This window comes from Crassostrea angulata, chromosome 1 (genome assembly GCF_025612915.1).
Source record: "Crassostrea angulata isolate pt1a10 chromosome 1, ASM2561291v2, whole genome shotgun sequence".
Lineage (NCBI taxonomy): Eukaryota > Metazoa > Mollusca > Bivalvia > Ostreida > Ostreidae > Magallana > Magallana angulata.
This window is the reverse complement of record NC_069111.1, coordinates 19754888-19782328: the sequence shown is the minus strand read 5'-3', so window position 1 is coordinate 19782328 and position 27441 is coordinate 19754888. Positions and strand designations below refer to the sequence as shown.

The following is a 27441-nucleotide window of genomic DNA, read 5'->3' as shown; positions in this document are numbered from 1 at the left end:
TATGCTGGAATTTGTAGTATATGTCTATTCCGACCATTAACAGAAATTCACAAGCTTTCTAAAAAAAAGGGGGAATGGGGGATAAACCAATAGATTGATATATTGGTAATGTTAACGCACATAGAGCTTATTCTAATACACTTATATTAGTGATACCGGTATTGTGAATCACAATAAACTAGCAATAAGAACAAAAATTAGTGTGCATATGGCAGAAATCAATAACGACAAATTAAAGTATATTCTATCAATAGTTCAACATAATGTTATATCAGCATACATTTAAACACAAAGTAGCTGAAGGTAAAATATTAAAAGAAATCACCAGCAGGATTTGAACCCAAAACACTACATGCATATTCACTTATCCAGGAAAAAACCAGCGAGATATGCGATACTTTACAGTTTGAGAGATAAAAGGGTATTTGAAACAACATCATCATATATCTGGACTTAGTAAATTATCATCCAAAAAATAATTTTGAAAAATTACGTACATGTAATTAGTCAAATCTGGGTCATCTCTTCTTTTTTTTTTAAAAAAACGACATTTTTCTTTTTGAAATATGTCATCTTAAAACGGTTCAAAGTGGAGAGAAGACCCAGAGACAACAGAATTTCTTAAAAACGCTGTACATAAGTAGGATTTGGGATTCAATTGCGTCATGTTGCTATATTTATACACCAATATTCTGATATTAAATCAAACATTTTATTCTACCCATTCCACGTCCATAGAAACCAAATAACAGTTATTATTTTTAAAAAGTTCAGAATAAATCAATGAAATTTTCAATCTTCTTGTGTGCCCAGATTCCTGTCGATTATACGTCTTAAGAGCCCACTTTCTTTGAAACATTAATCGCAATCACGTGACTCATCAATGTTCAAAAGAAATTTCTGTGTTTACATGTGTAATTCCGGATGAGAATTAACCAATTGTTTACCTGACAGGTGATGGCTTCAAATGCGTGAGACCTCACACATGGTCAAATTTCTTATTAGTATATTTCTTTCTCTTTTTTCAATTGTCAATCACAGTCAAAAGAGTAAATTATCTTTTTGAATTACTTTGTCCCTCTACTTATCTGAAGTTATGATACACCACACTTTCAAAAATGTTTTGAAGATAACCGGGTGTCAGTGTAGCAGATTGTGTAACGTAATCAGATTACAGAAGCATTTCTTATCGAAATTGTCGACAGAAGGAAGCTTTAAGGAGCTCACCTGGAATTTTGCAAGGTCACCAGAATCACGAGAGATCACCTACATGTATGTTATCACGTCACAGATGTTATCGATAGTTCTGTAACTTTTATTTTAAAAAAATCAAAATGTCAACGATAATACTCTGGAAATCTTTTTTAAGTTAAGTTATAATACACCAGAACAATAGTCTAGAACTTTCAGAATTGTTTTTTTTATTTCAGACAGATCTAGACTCTTTCAGACTTTAGGACTTGGTGTTATTATAAAAAATATACAGTCATGAAGAGAAACACAGAATTTATCAAAAATTTTAAATATCCGATAGCAGTCACAAAATTCAAGGGGGATATGGTTACATTCTTAATAGTCAAAATTCTCATCTTAACTATTTTTAAAGGTCAACCATAATTTGAGTGTTCCCAGGATACATTACAGTGTACTGGTCATAATTCTTTTTCACTATGATAAGAGGTTTCATGCTTTGTTTCCAACTAGGTTGCTGGATAGAATAAATCATACTTTTGACATACAGCAAACGGTGTAAACTAGAAAACGCTTAATATATTGTTTACAATGGACTCCCAAATAGTACGAAATCTGATTTATGAAAATGAAAAGCTGGTATACCACCGATGTATAAAATATTGCACTACACGTGTTTACCGTATCAAAAATTGTGAGCACTTCAGGTGGGCTCCTAGAATTTTTTTTTTTTGCTTTAAGATTGTTTACGAAATGCAAAGAACGATATAATTTTCACACTAAAATTCATTGATTTCTGAAATATACGAAACAGTGCATTCAAAAACGAAAATGGCATCGGTGTACTTTTTTCTTTTTTTTTTTTTTGTTTTGCTATTATATAAAGAGGAAAGTCATAGGCGTTGATTCTTTGGTTTATCTGTATAGAAATGGGCTGTGGAGAATGATTTTAAAAACATTTCCCAACGAAATCTTAATGATATAAGGATCGAATTGTCATGATGACATAAAGAGATTGTTAGCTTTGCAATTATGACCCTCGGCGGAAGAGGAAAAAAAAGCGTCGTTGAAATGAATGTATAATTCAAACAATAGCATGTCCATGCTTTGGTAACAAGAACAACTGGGCATGATGATGCATCATCAAAACAAGTATTAATTATTAATTACTAATTATTATATATACTAATTATTAATTATTATATTAATTACTATTAATCAAGTATTAAACAAGCATTAATTTCATTTCCTTCTTTGGAATGTGAATTGGTGACAAAAACTATTATACTATTTTTTTTCACGCTACTACAATTCATTTTTTCACGCTACGACCAGTTTTAAGTTTATTATTGGATAATTTGATAAAACCAATTATTTGTTGCTTGTTTAGTTGCATGTCATAATCCAATAATCTAGATTTAGTCAATATAACGTTAAACAAATCTACCAGGGAATGAAACATTAATTTAAATATAAGAAAATAGTAAATACCTGATTCTCAACAGGAAACACGCACGTGCTTTTAGGCCAATTTAAGGGGGTTTCCCGCGTTACTGTACACTGGCACTGCAGCATATCACAAAAATAAATAACAAAGAGGGGCCAAGTGTGATAAGTTTGCATGCGATGAGAGGGTTAATCTGAAACAAATATCGTGTTTCTGCATTTAAATTCATATACACCTAACTTGATATGTTTTGCCATAAAAACCTGTCTGATTTGCCGCCCTGGCCTACTTACGTTGGAAAATCTTTTTTTCGTAAGTTAGTATACTACTGTTAATGTGTTTTAACTACGCGGAAGAATAGATAAAAAGATATGAAAATAGAATATATATATATATATATATATATATATATATATATATATATATATCTGGTTTACTCTTTCTTCTCGCTGTTTAGTGTCTACAGTGACAAACACTTGTATTTGATAACAGAAACCCAGAGTTTTTTTTTCATTGAATTTTCAGATGCCTGACATTTTAAGACAGAATACAGAGTGTAACTAGTGTGAATTGTGTAACAATGGTTAGTGTAAAAAATAAAATAACAAATTGTTTTCATTTTTTTCACATTTCAAGATGTAACTAGTATATGTATGTTAACTTTGGTTTTCAAAATATAATACTTTTCATTGATTTTTAATTTAATTTAATTTTGATTTAAAAATGTGTTTTAAATATAAAATTCAAATCATATCACCAACCGCCTCCTCAAATAGGTTGTCAAGACGGATTTTGTGCAATTAAAATTATAAAAATATATATATATAAAGTGTACAAAACAATACTAGAACCAATATCTTGTATTCTCTGTAAGGACCCCAGATTGGGTTCAAATGAATGTCACCAAATTTAATAAAACTTATATGGAAAATTAAAAGTGTATATGAGATTTATTTTGCATAAAAAAAAATTTGGCTGAGGCACATCATACTGGGGTTGTGGCCCAAATATTCATTTCAGGGTTAACCCATAGCAAACAGGCTAAACAATCAACAATTCGGTGTCATTTTATGAAAAATCCCAAGATAAGTTTATAAAATTTTAGCAATAATTTGAAAATAAACATACTGTATTTATTATTTATTTTAGTTTTGGAGATGTGTTTCGTGTATTGAGAAAAAGAAATGCATATAAAAACTCTGAAAATCTTGGTTTTGGCTAAAAGAGTTATCGCCCTTTGTAAAACTCTCTAGTGACTACAGTGAAAGAAGGTAAAAACAGTCCGATTTGTAAGCATGTCGTCTGGAGTATATTTATACAAACCTTTGGTTTTGACTAGTTTTATACCAGTTTACAGTATTTTTATGACCTTACATTGATAAATTCAAAAGAAAGTAACCAACATGCAATGCAGCTTTGTTGGGAGATGTGAATTAGACTGCTCTGAAGAAATACAGCATCTCGTGAATTTCAGCTCGGATCATGTTTGTATTATTTTATCTGAAGTAGGCCTAAAACCTTGTGTTGCATTCGCTAAATACAACAACTATCAAATATGCACGAGCCATTTTAACTTTTATTTGAAATCAAATACAAAACGATCAAGAAGGAAGCTGTGTCAAATCCCAAGTTTGCTAAGCTCCCACCCTCACATAGACAACACCAGAGAAGATGGACTTAGATCTCTTCCTATTCGTACGCATATAAAAAGTGCAAGCAGGGGATTAAAGGAGAGTGATATCATCCATTTGATTAGTCATGCTGGTATAACACTACCTGTGAATACACGTAAGTATCTTTTATAGATTATTAGTTCTTATTTAAATATATTGATAAAAAAGACTAAACTTGTGTTCATTACACATGTCATGTACATGCAAATAATAATGGTTTCTGTCACATATTTTAATAGAATGCTAATTTTAAAAAGTTTTAAATCAAAATTAATGTTAACATATCTTTGATTAACTTGAATTGTATGATCATAAAGGATTCTCCAAAATTTATTAGGTAATAAAATAATTATTTATATAAAAAGACCCATTTTGGCAATCTGTCAACATAAATTAAAAGGCTTTGAATTATTTTGTTCATGTAGCATGCTGTACCATGTGTCTTAAGAAAATAAGAGAGGAACATGAGAATGAAGAGGATCATTACATGGAGTGTTCAACATCAGACAAAGACAAGGTTCAGTAGCAATCTTTATTTTGAATTCCACTGAACCCAATCACAACTTCTCAAGCCTCCGGGCGGAGCTCGGAAAAACACCTTGAATGAATTTCGATACTGAATAAAGTATTGAATCTTATTACCGCAGCATTTATATGAATTAAATTGATAAACAATGAAAGAAAAAAAAGAAAATAAAGTTCGGAATAACGTAATTCTCTTCAGCTATTTCTGACGACAAAACGTGTACGTTTTACGTCTAAAACATGACGTCAAAATGTAGACTGAGCACGCGACGTTTAGTTAAACTTTGGCTAACGATTTGAGTAGGCAACCAAGCGGAACCTACTGTATGTGTTTCAAATAAATTTTGTTCTACAAAAATCAAACTGCACCCTGTAAAATCTCCGCTTGGTCCAACGGTCACACCGTTTACATATTAATGTGAATGATTGTTGGGCCTATTCAAAGACTTACGATGTCTGCAGTCTCCACACCCAGAAATAAAATAAAAAAACTTTGCCTCTGTTTTTTTCTTGTACATCTTTATATTTATTTATAACACATCACTGCCCTATGAAACTATTTATTGCATTGATAATTTAGCTAAAATAATCAAGGATAACTTTCATCCATGCTTTCAATCTGCACATATAAATCTTTAAAACGCTTTGATAAGTGGTGTTTTCTATTGAATTGTTACAAGCATTTTTTGAACTCTGATTTGTAAAGCCTCTATTGTTTAAACCAATTACGGTTGGTAATCGGGATTTAGAATAAAAAGTGTTAGGGAAGGCGCATAAAAAATAGGGTCAGTCGGGAAACTGGAAACAACCATTTTTTTTGGCCTAATATAATCTTCCTAAGATCGCTGGAAAGTGGTGTGATATACCCTGTAAATCTTATACATCACTCCCAGTGTTTATATCACACGGGTAGGCAAATTTACGGTTTATATCGCACAGGGCGGAAAAGGGTATGTTTTCTATAAGTATATGATATAAAATTCTAACATCCAGTAATTTCAATGCATTCGAGGCGTTTTTCTGAGCTCTGCCCAAAAGGTCGGAGAAGTTGGATAAAAATTACATACCATCGCAAATCATGAGAGATCCAATACACATATAATTATTATTATTCTTGTGTCATATTTTAACTACCAATTTGAAATTTGATTCTGTTTTTGAATTTTTAGCAACTGCAGCAAGTTACTTCCACTGAGACGGAAGGGTCTTACCTCTCAGAAGCAAGGGAACCACCTAGCATTACAGTAAGTATTCTCAAAAAGTAAAGTGTACCAGTGTGTGGTATAAATAGCATTGATGTTCATTGATATAATTTTTATATGAAACATCACTTTTAAAAGAAATATGTTAATTATTCAGTGAATTTGAATTGTCATCTATATATTTTGACACATTTACACTATTTACAATTCCATTCTACATGTACATATGTATCACTTTCCCTAAGTATCAATTGTACTGAGGTTTTTTAAACCTTTCTAAAATGCTTATGTTACAAAAATTTATGATATGGAATATTTACAATATCTTGGTAATGATTTTCAGGTTACCGAAGATACAATTAGTACTCAAACTTCTTGTGAAAATACTGAAAGTACATGTAGCCTTTCTCAGACATCTTGTGAAAGTAGCATGGAATGCCTCTCTCAAGTAAGTACAATAGAGAGACATATATTTACATGAAATATATGACAATAAGTAAAATATGAGAACAGTCAAAGTAAGTGTCAAATGAATCTAATCATTTGATATATCAATATGTATCAATTTGAAATCTAATTTTTAACATCTCTTTTGATAGAGCCTAAATACCTACATGTATGATTAATGTTCTGGCAAATCAAAAATAACAAGTACACAAGTCAATTGGTATGAAGTCATTTCGCCCCATATTAAAATTTGCCTCTGATGTTGAGGAGGAGATAATTGTATTACGGCTTTGACATTGCTTTTAATAGAGTCTAAACACCTACAAGTAATGTTCGGGCAAATAAAAAATAAACAAGTACACAAGTCAGATGGTTTCATTTAAAATTAAGACTTTGTTTTATAATAGCGTACATGTATTATTTAAATCTAAAATATATGTTATTTTTTACAGAACTCGAACCAGAGTTTTACATTTAGCCATGACATTCAGCACCTGAATGAGTATCTTAAGATAATTGGTGAAAGAGAATTCTCAGATGATGGAAGATACCAGTGGGACTCTTACTCTAAGTCAGCTAAATCTTACTACACCAAACGATTTAGAAACATCTTGACAAAATTGATCACCATAATTTTCCCAAAGAATGTTGAAGAAGTGGTGAAGAATCTTCTAGTGTCTGAAGAAAATCAAAAACTGACACCCAGTATCATACCTGAAGGAACATTTGGACCACTCGTTCATGCATATCAAACTTCAGAAACATGGCATCACAGACGGCAAATTCTCTCTTTTTTTACACAAACTTTATCATTCAAAGAAGCAAAATCCCTTTTACCAAACATAACAGAATCAAAGTACTATGCTGCTAAGAATCATGCAAAGAATGTTGGCCCTGGTCTTCCTGTAGGTACAACTTCTACAAGAAAAAGGATGGATCCAGTGAAGTTGGACAGTTTTCTGGATTTCATTACTTCTCCTCATGTTATCCGAGATCTACCATATGGAGAAAGAAAGATTAAATTGTCAGACGGAACAGTATATGAAATGCCAAACGTGATTCGTTGCATGGGATCCAGTGATGTAATTCAACAGTATAAAGCCTACTGCTCTGAAAATAACATTTCTCCTCTTGGTAAGTTAAAATACAAATTTCAGATACTGATTAAGTAAGCTGTTACCCAAGTAATTAATATAATTGTACTAGTGCTTTAGATAAGAATCTTATTAAATGTAGGCAACTAGTATATAAAAGAAAATATATATGTATCATATGTTTACTACAAAAATTACTTAATATGTTTTGGACATTTTACCAGGTGACAGTACAATGTATAGGATTCTGTCTGAGTGTGGAGCGCAAATAAGAACCAGTCTCGAGGGTATTGACTACTTCATTGCTGAGGGAGGTCGTGCATTCCGCACCATTTTGGACGCTTTGGAGGAACTCCTGAAGTTTCAAGTTTTAAACCAACAGGAGAAAAAAGACTTCTCTGCCCTCTTTCTCCAGTGTAAACAGTATCTTCGTGCAGATTTCAAGGTATGTTTGAATGAATGTATGTTTGTATTTACAACTTATAACAGGGAATTACAGAAGACTGATAGAATTTTCAAGTCAGCAAAAGATTACTAGATATAACTCCCTTAAAACGTATTGATGTCATACCTGAGTAATCACATGACTACATATAAACCTTGCTGACCCTGTTGAGCAATCTGACAAGCTATTGAAAACTCTACCAGTATTCTGTAAATCACTGTAAAACAAAACAAGGGCCAATCAATTTGAAATTACATAGTTCAGCACATGTTGGTTTGTCAGAACACAGAATGTAAATAGAGTCAGGAGTTAATCTTTGGAACTTTAGATAGACAGAAAACATATTTGTGTACATGGTGGTAGGATGCCCTTGACTTTAAAATATGCTTTGGTTGAGATGACATCACAAAATATGCATTATTTTTAAACTCCTACAAAAGTGTGGGCCCTTATTGATACATATCGACCTATACCAAAGTCTGTAGTTCTATGTTTTTGCACAGTGGAGGTTAGCTTCATATAGATGATTTTTTGTTTTTTGCTTTAGGTACACATCTCCCCAGACAGCAAGGTAGCAGATCATTGTCAGACCTTTGCCCTCAGTGATCCACTTCATCCCGAATTTGCTGTCACTTGCCAACATCACCATGATCTAGTTTGCGTGACGTGTGAACAAATGAAGGATGCGATCTCTTCTTTAATAAAGACTATCCAGTGTTCGTGCAACCATGGACTGACTGATTCACTTCGGGACTTGCAGTTCAAACTCCAAAATGCTACGCAAAGTATCACAAATTTGAAACGTCATCTCATTCGATGCAGAAACCAGGACACAGCAAAATCTGATCTCTTTGACACGATGCAACATAATGAAGTGCTTTTGATCTGTGACTGGTCCATGAAATACCTCCCACGAAAATATAGAGAAGACCAAAGTGATTGGTTTGGGAAGCGTGGTTTACCATGGCACATCACAATGGCATTCCACAAGACAGAAACTTGTATTGAGAGCCTAGGCTTTGTTCACATCTTTCAGAGCCAGGTATCACAGGACAGCATAACTACTGCAGCCATCATCATTAATGTTATGGAAAACATTCAGTCAATTGATGCATCAATATCCTCTTTCCATGTCTGGTCAGACAATGCTGGTTGCTACAAGTCGACAGAGATGATGGCCCTCCTCAAATCACATGGCCTGGTTAGATCCTTCAACTTCTGTGAGGCACAGAATGGAAAAGGGCCATGCGACAGAACTGGAGCGACTCTAAAGTCAGCTATCCGACGCTTTGTTAACCAAGGACATGATGTTCTAACAGCACATTCAATGAAAGAGGTATGGTATTTAGATCATTTATATCATTTCTAAACTAAAAAAAAAAAAAAAATGTTTGTTTGCTGAAAATCCTTATACTGTTTTATCTTTAACAATATGTACAGCACAAGGGGAGATAAGAGGTTTTTTTTAGAGAAACACATGCACTATCGCTTTTAAGAAAGAAATAGAAAATCATAAATTCAAATTGATTTATCTTTTTGATTTAGGCAATCGAGAAAACTGCAAAAAATGTGAAGTACAGGGTTAGTGTTTCAGAAGTTGCTTCACAAAAGACATCCTTCAAGCCAATTCCTGCCATCAGCTCCTATTCAAACTTTGTATTTGAGGAAGAGGGCATACGTGTTTGGAAAGCATATGGTATTGGTACAGGTAAGTAAGCTGTTTGAATAAGTACAGTTATGTTTAAAAGCAAGAATTTTTTTACATTGATTTTTGAGATACATGTACATGAACATTCTATGCATTTGTGTACACAAAAGTGTCATTCAAATCAACATTTTAGTTATTTAGAGGGGAAAAAAACCCTGCAAATGTAAACATCATTGAAAGTTCATTATCTTAAAACAGTAAAACATTACGACAACAAACCACATCTGTGTAAAAAAAAATTCCTGACAATCATTATACTTGGATTCAACTATAAAATTTGTAGGTTTATTGATCCCAAATACTGCCATTGGCATTCCAAGTATGGAGCACCTGCCATTGACCATTTTGGAGCAACCAGAGGACATTGGTTTCCATATGATAAAAGTCAACACAACTACAGAAACAGAAAAGACCTTCCATTGCCCAAATGAGGGTTGCGTTGCAGCTTTTGGCTCAAGTGAGGATTTATCCAACCATCTTCTTTTTGAAAAGTGTAACCTTGAATTGGAATTAAGTTCAAGTTCCATAGCAGATCTTACAAAAAGAAAGTATGTAACAAAAATATCTCATTCAGAGAATCTGAATCTGAAGTTATGTTTGACTGAAGACACAGAGACACAAGCAGCAGAGAGTGAACTAAACTCTGGCTGGGCTTTGAAAGATGAGAGACGCTCAAGAAGATTTAATGAAAATCAGAGAGATTTTTTAGTCCAAAAATTTAACGTCGGACTTCAGACAGGAAAGAAAGAGGACCCTTTTATTCTCTCTGAATCCATGATGTATGAAAGAAGGGCAGATGGTACAAGGCGTTTTTCATACGATGAGATACTGTCCATGCAGCAAATAACTTCCTTTTTCTCAAGAATGAGCAAGAAAAACAAGATGGCTGAAGCTGAAAATTGGGAAGCCAAGAAGGAAACGGAAATTAGTAAAATAAGAGCAAATATCATTGATGAATAATTCACTAGACATAATCAGCATTGCTATTGTTGTATTCATATTGTTGATTCTTTTTAATAGGAAATGTACGCTGGGATAATATGTGATGAATTTTGAATAGTCACATGTATATATTGGTATGCTTATATTGTTCTACAATTACATGATTGTATATTTCTGTTCATAGGTAATTAGTTATGCTTTATTGTACATGTAAGAAGTAAATAGAACTGGGAATTATTATGTATTTATTTATAGGATAAATACTTGATGTTATTCATACTTAAAACACTTCATTTATCAATTTTTGCAGTCAGTTTGCTATCAAAAGTGAACATGTGGTTCACGTTGTAATTAACATGTTTATGTTTTATTATTGCACTCATATCAGCCCGAATGTTGCATGGTTTGACCCCTTGACATTAACTATGGCTTTCTAGAATCCATTAAAAAATGTTTATCCCCTTTGTTTAAGCAAAATGTGAATGGAGTTAGTTTAATACCATTTAAGCAAGGGTGTATTGCATTTTAAAATTTTTAATATGTTAAAATGTAGAGCATAACGTGATTTTGCAGAACAGGATGCGATCCTCTGGCGCAGGTGAAACATACTCGTAACATCGCAAGTCACTGGCGTAGTTGAAATATACTCGTAAACTTGGCCTGCTGCAAAATCTGAGCTTGCTTCTGAAGTAAATATGTTAATGTAAATGTTAATGGGGAGGGTTTTAATGTGTGTTTATATATAGATTTAATTTCGCGCTTCTTTTGAACAGATTTCAACCATACATGTATTGTCATGAGAGATCATAAAACTAAAAAAAATTGTCAAAAGACTTTTTTGGGCATTGTATACTTGTATAAACCCAATGTACATGCAGCTTTATATGTTGGTGATATTTGAAATTCAAGATTTTATGCAGTTATGATTGGAATCTTTAGGTTTAAGAATGATTATAGTAGCCAAATAGTTGAAATGATTGATAAACATCACATGTAATGTGATTTGCATTTGCTATTGTGGTAAAAAAAAAAGTCAACAGTAAAATTCTTCTAACAATTTACATGTTGTATTTGTTTGCTTATTTTCTTAAGTTTTGAGATGATCATGACCTTATTATACAGGATGTCAATAGCTGATATTTTACATTATTCAAGCAAAGGTTTAATCATCAGGGCAAGGCCAACTTATCACACGCTAGGAACAGCTCTCAATAAATATATAGGATACTTTACATAAAACCATTTTAACATGATGTTGGACTTACTATCTATTTCTTGCGTTAAAGCAAGTAAAAAATGACACTTGTTTCAAGCAAAATATGCACCGATTGCATAAGTCCTAACTCAAAAGCCAGACAAATCTTGTTGATTTCAAAGAGCCAGGGATGAGTGGCAGCAATGAAATAGACAGGTCTATTTCAAATTGCTGTTTGACACAACTACCCAGTTACAAATATAGTTTATGTACTTTGAAAAAATGATTTTTAAAAAATCATGATTTCTTAGAATGGTTGCCATGGTAACCACTTTTTGCAGTTATCAACCCTATTCATGATACAATTTCATTTTCATTATCAAATAAAAATAAATGTAAATGTTTTGCTCCCAAAGATGAAATAAACACAACAAATAAGCCACCTATGGTAGAATTTCAAAATTTGTATCAGAGAAAATTCGGAATTTTGGGTCATTTTCATTCTGGCATATCCCTTGTTTACAAAAATACACACTTTTAAAATCTATATGATATGAAAGGTTAAAGTATAATTATTAACAACATGCAAGTCTTTTTGAAAACCTATCTTGGAATATCTAGATATATTGAACTGAAATTGTTGTAAAATTTGGTATTTTCTACATTTTGAAAAACCACGAAATTCGACATTTTTAAACTTCAATTTGCTCTTTATACTCGAGGTAATGAAAAAATTTCTTAACTATTCTTAGTTTTGGGGAATTTTCAAAACATTTAATCTAATTTAAAAGATAATCACAATTTTTATTAAAATTAAATATGGGAGTTAAAAATGCTATATTTCAGAAAATAGATTTTGTCAAATTGACTATTTATTGGTCAGTTCTGGTTGCCATGGCAACGGCCACCCCAAAAAATAAATTAAGTCGAATTTTACCATCAGACACTTGAGTACACTCCCTGTAAAAAAAATTTTGCATTTTGGAAGTATTTGTTTGAACGGCATCCTTGGATTCTTTGGTTTTTACAGAGAATGACTCTTAAAATGGTGAAAATGGCGGGCGGGTGGGCGGGCGGGCGGCTGCCAAAAGGGTACCCTCATTGTACGGATAACTCCTCCTACAGTTTTCAAGATAGGAAGTCGTTCTTTTGCAGATCAATTGTACATATATCAGAGGTGTGCATATTGCTAGGATTTTGATTTCTGATAATTTATCGAAAAAATACCAGCTTTTGAACTTAGTCATTTTTTGTCAAAATATTGCATATAGGGTACCCTCATTGTACGGATAACTCCTCCTACAGTTCTCAAGATAGGAAGTTGTTCTTTTGCAGATCAATTGTACATATATCAGAGGTGTGCATATTGCTAGGATTTTGATTTCTGATAATTTATCGAAAAAATACCAGCTTTTGAACTTAGTCATTTTTTGGCAAAATATTGCATATAGGGTACCCTCATTGTACGTATAACTCTTCCTACAGTTCTCAAGATAGGAAGTTGTTCTTTTACAGATCAATTGTACATATATCAGAGGTGTGCATATTGCTAGGATTTTGATTTCCGATAATTTATGAAAAAAAATACCAGCTTTTGAACTTAGTCATTTTTTGGCAAAATGTTGCATATACATGTAGGGTACTTCATTTCACTGGATAAGGGTTGACATGGATTATGGATACAGTTTACATAAAAGAAAACCCGGTTTGCTGTCACATTGACAGCTTTTCACTTGTTTAACCAGTCAGATTAGCTGGAAATAAGGAATTTCCTTTATACTACTATCAGTCACACGGCCTTTATACATGTAGTTATATACAAAGAAAATAATGAGATCTGTCTTTACACGTGATCAGTAGACTTATACAGAGACAAATAGCCTATAGACAAAAATCGATTAAGAATTATGTAGGAACTTCCCGTGTTAAAAACCAAAATTGTTATTATATATGTATTGAATGCTTTTTCGGTGGTGTTTTTGTAATATGACTTACTATTTCATAGAAAAATCATGGAAAAATGCAGAATTAGGGTAAAATTTTAGAATTAAACCCTTATAGAAAACTAAATTAAGATTCAAAAGATTCATCAATTTAAAGAGACGTGGTGACACACAAACCAATGATTTCGCAAATATCGAGTTGTTTTACATGATATCCACATACATGTATTTTCGACATAAGATAGGACGAACATTTAATAATTTACGGTGTCCAAAAGAAAATAAATCCGATGAAAAGGAGAAAATAGAATTACTATCGGCCCAACACAAAACATTGAGTTTCACTTACCCTTCATTGTCACGCAAGAGCAGGGGAACAAATGTAAATACTGCAGCGTGGCATATGCTTGTCGCATGGGCAAGCGGCCTCCCATTAAAACCCGCGATGTCTTCAAGAACAAATAGTATTTGTGTATTTATTTAGATGCACTCTCAACCATTGCATATGTTCGTCTCTATACTTTAAATAACTTCAAATTCCAGTTCTTTTTTTAGTGTGTCTATCCCACTGTAACTAAGAAAGTGGGCAATCAGCAATCATCGACACGAATCAAGTGGGATTTAAATGTCTATGTAACCTCGAAATGCAGTGCTACAGGTTCGAACAAAATATTATTACTCAAATAGTGCAAGCTATATTATGCTGGAATTTGTAGTATATGTCTATTCCGACCATTAACAGAAATTCACAAGCTTTCTAAAAAAAAGGGGGAATGGGGGATAAACCAATAGATTGATATATTGGTAATGTTAACGCACATAGAGCTTATTCTAATACACTTATATTAGTGATACCGGTATTGTGAATCACAATAAACTAGCAATAAGAACAAAAATTAGTGTGCATATGGCAGAAATCAATAACGACAAATTAAAGTATATTCTATCAATAGTTCAACATAATGTTATATCAGCATACATTTAAACACAAAGTAGCTGAAGGTAAAATATTAAAAGAAATCACCAGCAGGATTTGAACCCAAAACACTACATGCATATTCACTTATCCAGGAAAAAACCAGCGAGATATGCGATACTTTACAGTTTGAGAGATAAAAGGGTATTTGAAACAACATCATCATATATCTGGACTTAGTAAATTATCATCCAAAAAATAATTTTGAAAAATTACGTACATGTAATTAGTCAAATCTGGGTCATCTCTTCTTTTTTTTTTAAAAAAACGACATTTTTCTTTTTGAAATATGTCATCTTAAAACGGTTCAAAGTGGAGAGAAGACCCAGAGACAACAGAATTTCTTAAAAACGCTGTACATAAGTAGGATTTGGGATTCAATTGCGTCATGTTGCTATATTTATACACCAATATTCTGATATTAAATCAAACATTTTATTCTACCCATTCCACGTCCATAGAAACCAAATAACAGTTATTATTTTTAAAAAGTTCAGAATAAATCAATGAAATTTTCAATCTTCTTGTGTGCCCAGATTCCTGTCGATTATACGTCTTAAGAGCCCACTTTCTTTGAAACATTAATCGCAATCACGTGACTCATCAATGTTCAAAAGAAATTTCTGTGTTTACATGTGTAATTCCGGATGAGAATTAACCAATTGTTTACCTGACAGGTGATGGCTTCAAATGCGTGAGACCTCACACATGGTCAAATTTCTTATTAGTATATTTCTTTCTCTTTTTTCAATTGTCAATCACAGTCAAAAGAGTAAATTATCTTTTTGAATTACTTTGTCCCTCTACTTATCTGAAGTTATGATACACCACACTTTCAAAAATGTTTTGAAGATAACCGGGTGTCAGTGTAGCAGATTGTGTAACGTAATCAGATTACAGAAGCATTTCTTATCGAAATTGTCGACAGAAGGAAGCTTTAAGGAGCTCACCTGGAATTTTGCAAGGTCACCAGAATCACGAGAGATCACCTACATGTATGTTATCACGTCACAGATGTTATCGATAGTTCTGTAACTTTTATTTTAAAAAAATCAAAATGTCAACGATAATACTCTGGAAATCTTTTTTAAGTTAAGTTATAATACACCAGAACAATAGTCTAGAACTTTCAGAATTGTTTTTTTATTTCAGACAGATCTAGACTCTTTCAGACTTTAGGACTTGGTGTTATTATAAAAAATATACAGTCATGAAGAGAAACACAGAATTTATCAAAAATTTTAAATATCCGATAGCAGTCACAAAATTCAAGGGGGATATGGTTACATTCTTAATAGTCAAAATTCTCATCTTAACTATTTTTAAAGGTCAACCATAATTTGAGTGTTCCCAGGATACATTACAGTGTACTGGTCATAATTCTTTTTCACTATGATAAGAGGTTTCATGCTTTGTTTCCAACTAGGTTGCTGGATAGAATAAATCATACTTTTGACATACAGCAAACGGTGTAAACTAGAAAACGCTTAATATATTGTTTACAATGGACTCCCAAATAGTACGAAATCTGATTTATGAAAATGAAAAGCTGGTATACCACCGATGTATAAAATATTGCACTACACGTGTTTACCGTATCAAAAATTGTGAGCACTTCAGGTGGGCTCCTAGAATTTTTTTTTTTTGCTTTAAGATTGTTTACGAAATGCAAAGAACGATATAATTTTCACACTAAAATTCATTGATTTCTGAAATATACGAAACAGTGCATTCAAAAACGAAAATGGCATCGGTGTACTTTTTTCTTTTTTTTTTTTTTGTTTTGCTATTATATAAAGAGGAAAGTCATAGGCGTTGATTCTTTGGTTTATCTGTATAGAAATGGGCTGTGGAGAATGATTTTAAAAACATTTCCCAACGAAATCTTAATGATATAAGGATCGAATTGTCATGATGACATAAAGAGATTGTTAGCTTTGCAATTATGACCCTCGGCGGAAGAGGAAAAAAAAGCGTCGTTGAAATGAATGTATAATTCAAACAATAGCATGTCCATGCTTTGGTAACAAGAACAACTGGGCATGATGATGCATCATCAAAACAAGTATTAATTATTAATTACTAATTATTATATATACTAATTATTAATTATTATATTAATTACTATTAATCAAGTATTAAACAAGCATTAATTTCATTTCCTTCTTTGGAATGTGAATTGGTGACAAAAACTATTATACTATTTTTTTTCACGCTACTACAATTCATTTTTTCACGCTACGACCAGTTTTAAGTTTATTATTGGATAATTTGATAAAACCAATTATTTGTTGCTTGTTTAGTTGCATGTCATAATCCAATAATCTAGATTTAGTCAATATAACGTTAAACAAATCTACCAGGGAATGAAACATTAATTTAAATATAAGAAAATAGTAAATACCTGATTCTCAACAGGAAACACGCACGTGCTTTTAGGCCAATTTAAGGGGGTTTCCCGCGTTACTGTACACTGGCACTGCAGCATATCACAAAAATAAATAACAAAGAGGGGCCAAGTGTGATAAGTTTGCATGCGATGAGAGGGTTAATCTGAAACAAATATCGTGTTTCTGCATTTAAATTCATATACACCTAACTTGATATGTTTTGCCATAAAAACCTGTCTGATTTGCCGCCCTGGCCTACTTACGTTGGAAAATCTTTTTTTCGTAAGTTAGTATACTACTGTTAATGTGTTTTAACTACGCGGAAGAATAGATAAAAAGATATGAAAATAGAATATATATATATATATATATATATATATATATATATATATATATATATATATATATATATATATATATATATATATATATATATCTGGTTTACTCTTTCTTCTCGCTGTTTAGTGTCTACAGTGACAAACACTTGTATTTGATAACAGAAACCCAGAGTTTTTTTTTCATTGAATTTTCAGATGCCTGACATTTTAAGACAGAATACAGAGTGTAACTAGTGTGAATTGTGTAACAATGGTTAGTGTAAAAAATAAAATAACAAATTGTTTTCATTTTTTTCACATTTCAAGATGTAACTAGTATATGTATGTTAACTTTGGTTTTCAAAATATAATACTTTTCATTGATTTTTAATTTAATTTAATTTTGATTTAAAAATGTGTTTTAAATATAAAATTCAAATCATATCACCAACCGCCTCCTCAAATAGGTTGTCAAGACGGATTTTGTGCAATTAAAATTATAAAAATATATATATATAAAGTGTACAAAACAATACTAGAACCAATATCTTGTATTAGGGATATACTAGTAACAAACCATGCAGTAAAAAAAATGAATATTGTCACAAAGTAAAGAGGGTTCACAAACATCACGTTTGTTAAGGGAGATTTGCGTAGTGTTGTGTGTTTTTCAATGCACAATGTTTATTTAAAGTTGAACAAAATTTTTCAAAAAAAGATGTAAAATTGGAAGGATATTTTTCTCTCAAAAACACTTGAAGGATTTAACAAACCATTTCCCATATGAAACTGTATAAGAAGTTACTCTACCTATAAAAAGTCTAACAGGAAGTGAATGTCTTATCAATATGTCTGCCATCAGGCCTTTTTTATCTATATTAATGTCAGTTTTAGTTTCGGCTAGATCAGACCGATCCATGACTCAAGATTACTGTGTTTAAAACCGTGGCTGCACACCGACTCTTGTAAGATGCAATTTAGATAACAGTTCTCCAATTATTACAACACGCGTTTCTCGTTTACAAAAAAGTAATGCCTGAACTAAATCGAAGACAGGTATTCTTCTGTATGCTGTATATTACATAACTTGTTCACAAATCGATGGTTTTTTTTAGCATTTCTTGTTTAAGGTTCTCCGCTCCTCAGCCTCAATAAAAAAAAATTCATAGTAAAAAATGTTATTTGTTCTTCAAACTTAACAAATGAAATGAAATATTTATATAGAAATCTTCTTATAGTATCCATGCATTATACAAAGTTACTGCATTTGCCCACGATGGATACAATGGAATACAAATAACAGGTCGTGCCAGTGTATCTGTGGCTCTAATCCCTTTACCTTTATGTAGCAGGTCTCTGTGAAACCACTAAGCCAAGCTGTTCTTTGAATAACTGTTTGTGGCACAAATAAAAAAGTCCGGATAATTTAGAGTTATCGAACATTGCTGAGGATCGGAGTCGTTAGCAAGAAGAAAGATATAGTGGTATTCGAAATATGTGGCTTACCCATATCTTCCAATGTCTCGCACAGTGTTGTAGGTTTGAAGGTTTGGCATTGAATTACAGTACAGATTACACCCAACTTAACAGAAAGTAAACCCCAACTAAACCCTGGGTTTACTCTGGGTTTACTTCGGGTTTACTAGAGTGGACCCAGAGTAAACCCAGAGTGGACACAGAGAGTAAACCCAGTCAGACGTATACCCCTGAAAGCAGACGCTAACTGTGTATTCGGAATATACAAAGAGTAGGAATTACAGGCAGTAGGATGGTAAGATAAAATACTAGTCTGCTTCACACTTCAGTGCATACATTTGACCTCAAAAGCAATTTCAAAGTAAACCCAAACTAAACCCAGAGTAAACCAAAAGTAAACCCCGAGTGGATCCAAATTTTCAAAAAGTAAACCCAGAGTAAACCCCAAGTAAACCCAAAAAGTAATCCCAGGATTTAGTTGGGGTTTACTCTGGTGTTAGGTTGGGTCTGATCGATACTGTATGGCTTATATAAAATAAACTTTAAACAATGTGTCCATGTTTTTAGGTAATCCAAATTTGCATTTCTATTTTCAGGCCTCTGAAGTGGGCATTTTTATATTGCCATTTAATCGTTTTATAAAGTATTGGCGTCTTACGTCTGTCCTTATTGCCTGCAAAAGTATCCCTTTCATTGCAAAAAAGGGGGAATGAGCGTTCTGAGACAAATGTCCTCTCAAAAGATCAGCTATCTTTTTGTTTGCGCTCGAGTGTTCCATTTGCGTGTAATTAACCCAAAGAACGACCTAGTAACCTTTTGTTTTAGAATATAAAGTGAACGATACGTATAAAATGTAAATCAAACATTTATGTTTATGAAATGTGTATTGGTGCTTTCTATATATATATATATATATATATATATATATATATATATATATATATATATATATATATATATATATATATATATATATAATATTTTGTTTTCGCCTACAACAATATCGTTATAATTTGTTTTAGAATATAAGAATAATTATGCTTCCATTCACCACTAAGTATGATTTCCACCATTCGAGTTTTTTTTCTTATTTGGAAGTTTATTGTAGAACCATTTTAACAAGACTTTGGACTTTCAGTAGGACATACCTTTCTATTTCTTGCATCAAAACAAGTTAGGTTTTCAAAGAAATATGCATACATTGCGTAGTCTTAGCTCAATAGCTGTTGATATCAAAGAACCATGGCTGAGTGGTCAGCAATGAAATAGACAGGCCTATGTCACATGGCTGTTTGACACAACTACCCAAGTCCAAGCTCTTGTTAAAATGGTTCTAATTTACAGCTCTATATAAATCGACAGGACAAAATCTACACGAACCAGTCCCAACCAGTTAATCGATAGGTCGAAACCATCATCAACCTTCAAAAGATCACGGACTGCACGAAATAACCATGAAGATGTCAATAGCTCAAATTACCATTAAAAAACAATTTGGCTATTTTATTATCTAACGTACTGATTTATTTTTTAGCATATACTAGTATTTATTTGCAAAAGTTAGGTTAATTTTACATACCTCATACGATCAATTCCTTAACTTTGATAATACAGAGAGGTACATTGTAAGTTTAACAAATAATTGATGTCACTGCTGATTCATGCGGATTATGAAGGTAGCGATTATGGCAGAAAATGTTTACATAATCTTAAGCTTCAAATGCGGGTAAGGTATCTTTTTTCTGCAACTACCTTCATATCCCGCATGAATCACTATAGACAGCATTTTAATTTCGTAGGTACATGTACCTCACTTCACCAATACTTATACATTTTAAGACATCGCATGTACGTCACATGGTGGCGATTTAGATGTTTTGTATCTATTGATTTGGTTATACATGTATAACAAATCTACATGAGTTCTTTTAAATTGTGTCGTAGTCCATCAACTTTACACGTGATAGCAATGTTTCAAAGTTATTGTACCGTCAGAATTTTCATATTTATTATAAGCCTTGGCGATTTGACAAAAAATTTTGACAATAATTTAAACTAAATTACTACATAGAACAGTAAATATATGCGTGACTACTATTTAATTTATTATTAAAGTATTCAATTGTGAATTTTATAAAATATCAATTACAAATCTGCACAATTAATTAATGAAATATTTTTTGCATACAAAATATATTCAACATGGTCATCATATAACTAATATAAATATAACTTAAATAGCAGTTGTACGATTAAATATCAACATAATTATTGATGAAATGTATTGTATTATACATCACATTTCGTACGAAATCGATTCGTAGTGTTATTTACGAAAGACGAATTGGGCCACATAGAAATTTTTTTATTACATTATTACAATAAAAGATCTCGTTACTACAAGTTAATTATCTCGTTTTTACGAGAAATAATCTCGTTATTACGAGTTAATCATCTCGTTATTACGAGAAAAGATCTCGTAATAACGAGACAGGTATCGTTATTACGAGTTAATTATCTCGTAATTACGAGAAAAGATCTCGTAATTACGAGAAAAGATCTCGTAATTTATCTCGTAATTACGAGAAAAGATCTCGTAATTACGAGAAAATATCTCGTAATTACGAGAAAAAATCTCGTAATTACGAGATCAGATCTCGTTTTAACGAGTTAATTATCTCGTTATTACAAGTTAATTATCTTTTTATTACGAGTTAATTATCTCGTTATTACGAGAAAGATCTTTTTAAAATGGCGCGTTGCATTGTTCTTCTCACTTTATGTAAATGTATGAACTACTGCAATATTCATAATTATAAACATACTAACTATAATCATACCATTAGTCTGGAAAAGGGAAATATTTGCTTACAATTATTCTACACCACCTGTATTTACTTCCTTCGTATCTCTCTCTTCCGCTAGACTTTACTTCATTCAAATTGATGTGCGAAAAATGCAAGATGCTGAATAGCTGTAAATTTGCAACATCGAAGAAAACCGAATGCGCGATAGTTTTCTGCTAGGATTCTAAACGACACAAGCAACAGCGGAATTCAGTGATTTTTTCGTAAAAATTGAAATTGAATTCAATGCCCTTAAGTTTAAATTTACAGTTGGTACAAAAACGTTTTCATATAGGAAAACTATTTCTCCGAATTATATTGAACGTTTACCCAAATCAACATGAACACATTGTTCATCTTTTCGTTTTCTGATTAGTTTGTTAGCAAAGTGTATTTATAGAAAATTGAACGTCGCAGATTTCCAGTGCAAACATATGGGGAAATATACACTGAATGTAAATATAAAAGAATAGTAAGAGCTTTAAGACTTTTTGGAAGATTGACATGTTCTGGGTTGGGTTTTTGTTTTTAACATTAATTGACTTTTCAGTTTTGTTATTGTTGTAGTTTGTGACCTTGTACATTATAAGTTTACCCAAATTAACATGAACACATTGTTCATCTTTTCGTTTTTTAATTACGTATAGTACATATTTCCACGCAAACAATATAGATGTATCGTTGTTCTGCGTCCTTACTTTTTTTTTTATACCTGTTGCATAATGCAGATTAATTATTACACATACATGGACAGTTTTTGTGTCAAAACACTTGTGTTAAAAAGTCCATTATCATTCAATTTTTTCTACATCCTTACCTTCGGGACTTGCATCACGACCAAACACTGTATTTTGGATAATTCAAGGGACTTATACACGATTTGAGCTCAAAATTTAAAAAATTATCTTTCCAATGTTAATGTTTAGAATGGTTTATATGGTTACTTTTAATGCTTTGTCAAAATTTGAAAGTCAAGTATCGAGTTATAAGCAAGATACAGAGTCTGAAAATCTTTGTTTTGTAAACAAAGCCCGAGCTTTGTTATGGTTTACATATGTGTTTTATTGGTATGTCTCAATCAAATGTTGCTTTTTTCTTTTTATCATATCATCCATGAACAAATTGAATCAGTTTACCTTGTTTGCCACGAGTCATTTGGTCAACAAAATGATGATTCCATCCTTTACATTATTTATAAACAAATATAAGACTCGAGCGTTGTTTACATAACAATGAGTTCTTACCTCTGTGTCTCTCTTTTAACTTAACTTCTAACATTCAAAGTTTGGTCGACCATTCAAATGAGCAGGTAAACCATTTTATACATAAAAAAAGAAAAAGAAAATCTAAAATCGTGTCCAAGTCCCTTTCAAAGCAGGAGAATTAATATTTCAAAATATCGCATTCTTTTGCCTCTGAAAATTGACAAAAATGTACACAAAAATTTAAAAACCCTTGTCCTGCTATGACAAATTATCCCAACAGCTTACCTTAGTAAGAGTCTTCGCAAGATTAATTTTCTTTTGTTTATTATTTTGCAAGAGGCAGATAAAGTAAAAAGAAATGAAACTGAAAAATCGGGAATTTCTTTACTGAAATTGTTTACGTACCTTCTGGTTTTCACTTCTTTCATCTCTTCTTTAATACATAACAATTATGGCTGGGGAATCCCCGTGTCATCCTAATAACTTCCTTAATGGAGTCATTGTATGAAGGGTGGAAAAAAGAATTTCTTTTTTCTTAATATTTCTATGAGAATTGGGCACTTCAGCATTTACTTAATTACAGTGCTGTTTATGGTGTATATCTTACAAAAATGTGTCAATTATGCCTTTTCTTGTCCAAGTGCACATACATTCGGTGCGGTTTGAGTCATATTCGCTGAGATTTGAGTAGATTTTGGAAACGTGACAGGTTTCCGATAAACCCTTACAATAGATTGAGGTAGATCGTCGGGAGAAAAGCTATAACCAGTTCCAGTCATACTGGAAGTTTAAAGCATCTTTAAACATTTACCCAATACAAATAAATCGCTCGTACGTCATTAGCTGTATTGATTTTAATTATTTATGTAAGGTAAGTACTTATATGAACAGAGACGGCAAAGGACGGAAAAACACACAGCAATGCTTTATGGAGTTTATTACATTTACATTGCGAAAAGTGCAAAATAAGAAGCGTAAACATTTACGAATACTGCTTGTGTACAAAGGTTTAGCCAGAAAGCGATTCTTTCTATCGTTCTGCTGATTATAATTTTTTAAACTCTTTCATAGGCGTCGGAACCGGGGGGCTAGGGGGGGCTTAGCCCCCCCCCCCCCCCCCCACTTTTTTCGCAAAGTTATACCTTACCATTAGAAACATAGCATGATAGAGGGTTCAACCCCCCCCCCCCCACTTTTTCTCGCAGGAAAGATTATTGTTCCTAAATTTACCTTGAAAGATTGAGAAGTTAGATTCAGAAGCATACTAGCCCCCCCCCCCCCCCCCCCCGGATTAGGAATTTCATGATTTTGGGAAAAAAATTGGGTAAGTAATTTTTTTTGGGGAAGAATAGGTATACTCCCCCCCCCCCCCCCCCCCCCCCACACGGATTAGGATTTCCATGATTTTGGGAATAACTTTTTTCTGAGGATTAGTCTAGCCCCCCCCCCCCCCCCCCCACTTTCAATTTGCTTCCGACGCCTATGTCTTTTATATGTAAACAAGGGAATTTGATATCGACCTTTTTTTCAATCACACGTTTGTTTACATGTCATATAGCATATGTATTGATAGTACAAACCAAGCAATCCCAATTATTGTAGAAGAAAATGTGTAGCTTACCTAGAAGCCGATACATACATAAACGGTAAGGACCGGTACATGAACTACCGGTACACACGGTAAGACTTGGTTAACATGCCATTAATTTTAAGTCTTTGTTTTATACCGTCTGCATGCGCGAATTTTTTTTCGAGGACGCGGGGGGGGGGGAGGGGGGTCGAAAGATACATGTTTACACGGGGATGGGGGTGGGGGCGAGGCATATTTTTGGTAATTTTACTATTTTAATTGAAGAAATTTTATATTTTCCGGGCGGGGGGGGCCACCCAATTACCCTATAGACCCGCGCATGTGTGTGTATATTTACCGTGGCTTACTATTCATACTTTCGAATAGAGCATACCCCTACTCTTGTACATGAATTAGCAGACCTTTTCAATGAACAAATAACTAAAGAACAATCTACCCAAGTTTGAATATTTTTTACGAAACCGTCAACAAGTATGGGTAAGTTGGAGTGTGCTCATTATAATGCTCAATGGATCTTAATGCCACTTACGGTATTACGCGTCTTGGGTGAATAAAGAATTGAATTGTACGTGTCGACGAGTCATTTGAAAGCTCCACAGTTCACAAGCATCAAATGGAATCTGTTCAGGAATAAACTGATGAAAAAATACGCGTTTCATACTCAAAATATTGTTTCGTTGATTGTTTTATATATTTACCGTTAAATTAAAAAAATGCAAAATTGTTACAAAAGAAACTTGTAATCAAGTCTTGACTTTAATAACCTTAATAAATTCGTGAAAAAAGGTTAAAAGTGATTAATTTCTATAAAACTGAAATTGTCTACCAGTAAAGGGTTTACAAGATTTAAACTCGGAAAAATCAATATTTTTTTTCAATGACAATAATTATATTCAGGTGTTATCGGAACTTCTATTCATACATGTAACTTTAACCAGTTAAAATTTTGTATCGCTAGCTTGTGTGGTAACAAGATAGTTCATGCAAAGGGTAACAACTCCATATGACTTACAGTTCAAAGTTGTGGTTCACTCAACGTCATGTTGCGAGCACAACTTATAAATCTTGTGTAGACTTTTTATGTAAGGTTTAAACAAAGACACAGCAACACATCATTTAGGCAATAAAAATAGCATGATTTTGACCCTTGAAGTTCATTGTTTCATAGAAAGTGTCTAATGGTTTCAATAAAAAGGCCTGATATCTATTTGACTTATCATTCCAAAAAAAACCCATAATGTGGTTTTAATCGTTTAAATCAAAAGCTGTGGGGATTTTTTCCTGTTGAATTATTGAGATTCCAGGAACACTGAGTTAGTACTCTAGGAACATCATCACACGTAAAAATAAGCACACTTGGCTGAATGGAAATGTGAGTAAATAGAAGGCTTGACAAAAGAATGGTGACGCCTACATCATATATACCCCTTCTTACATGAATAGAATAAGCACACTTGGCTGAATGGAAACATGAATTAACAGAAGGCTTGACAAAAGAATGGTGAGTTGAACTCACCATACATCATAAATACCCCAACTTACATGAATACATGTAACTACAAATATCCATACCTTTATTCTCAATAAATAGATATGATTATGGTGAATATAATGAGACTGTTAAGTGATAGTTCACATTCAGTACTGAAATAAATGCCCTATAATTTCAGGAAAACAAAAAATTCATTAAACATTATCATGGCTGTAATTCTTATATTCACAAACAACTTTGAACAATGTTATTTCAGTTTTAACAATTTGATTCCCTGCCACATAATTTGACAGAAAACATACCAGTATATTTACATCATTGTCTTTGAATACAAGATTAAATACTAATTACTATTCATAATATCTCTTTTTCAGTGTCCTGTACTTTCTAAGCATGTATAAAGCCTCTAACTCTTTCTCCACAAACTTTCCTCTAGCAATGAGCATCTTGATTTCTTCTTCGTCAGTTTTATCCTTGTTTTTCATAAAGGCTGTCTTACAACGGTCTCTGAAGTAAGTGTACCCCTTTGGATATTCTTTTCCAAGGTTTAATAACTGAAAAATAGAACACATTCCAAGACAATTTATCAAATAACTGTCAGAGAAATACATTGTAATTTACTCATTATGATTTCAACTAATTTACTGTTATACTCATGGTTTTATACAAGTTAATTACTTGACTTCTCAGTTTAGGGTTAGACATTGTAATGTGTACCAACTTGGTGTCATTATCAGCTCCTTAAAAATACATAAAATATAATGTAATACATGTATCTAATAACATGAAAAACTGTGCATTCTGACTATCTGTGACGTTTACACTCATAGGGCATCATTTTTTAAATACCAACTACAACATTTTGTGAACAAAGAAACACATTATTAGTTTAATAAGTTAAACAAAATCTTCAAAGTTCAAATGAATAAACTATCTATCTTGAGCAACATTGGAAAAAAAAACAGAGAAAATTCTAAACGTAAACACAGTGTACTCGTAATGATAAGTAAACTTGGAACTTTTGACCATTAATTTTTCGAATGGAGATATGCCTCTTTCCTTAAAATAATAGATGCAAAGATAACATTTCAAATAAAAACCTTATAATGACCAACAATCAAGCAAACAGAATTTGTTGTCGACAGTCAAGCTCGAGTTATCAAACTCCAGATCATGTACATGTATGCCGATCCCGATTTGAAACCAAAGAATATTTTCAATTCTGCTATATTTTTGGAAAGATTTTCATGTGCAGTCTACGGAAGCATATTGGTACAATATAGACACTTTTTTCCATTTTCAAGACTTTAATTTGTAATATCTATAATATGTAAAC

General features: G+C 32.5%; 2 protein-coding genes and 1 pseudogene across 3 annotated transcripts in view; 2 read left to right on the top strand and 1 right to left on the bottom strand.

Annotated features, from left to right (window-relative positions):
• LOC128158070 (uncharacterized) overlaps positions 1–23470 on the bottom strand; it is a 46197-nt gene extending 22727 nt beyond the window's left edge. The window contains exon 1 of one of the 2 annotated variants that reach the window (XM_052820836.1): positions 23428–23470. The gene's annotated coding sequence lies outside the window, so the exon portion shown is untranslated. Of the gene's footprint in view, positions 1–2682; positions 2826–23427 lie in introns of those variants that run through there. The other variant, XM_052820829.1, reaches the window with a different exon arrangement.
• LOC128158065 (uncharacterized) lies at positions 3675–7754 on the top strand. Its single transcript, XM_052820757.1, has 5 exons — positions 3675–4426; positions 4737–4828; positions 6006–6080; positions 6382–6486; positions 6938–7754. The coding sequence occupies exons 1-5, from the start codon at positions 4042–4044 to the stop codon at positions 7655–7657; spliced, it is 1377 nt and encodes a 458-aa protein (XP_052676717.1). The 5' UTR covers positions 3675–4041; the 3' UTR covers positions 7658–7754.
• On the top strand, positions 7731–10599 carry LOC128158057 (uncharacterized; annotated as a pseudogene).
• Positions 23471–27441: the final 3971 nt, after the last annotated feature.

Excerpts from the sequence above, each read along its gene's own strand:
- LOC128158065 (XM_052820757.1), top strand. The coding sequence starts at position 4,042 with ATGCAATGCAGCTTTGTTGGGAGATGTGAATTAGACTGCTCTGAAGAA. Across the intron at positions 6,081-6,381 it reads GGGAACCACCTAGCATTACA|GTTACCGAAGATACAATTAG; the intron begins GTAAGTATTCTC and ends AATGATTTTCAG. Across the intron at positions 6,487-6,937 it reads GCATGGAATGCCTCTCTCAA|AACTCGAACCAGAGTTTTAC; the intron begins GTAAGTACAATA and ends TATTTTTTACAG.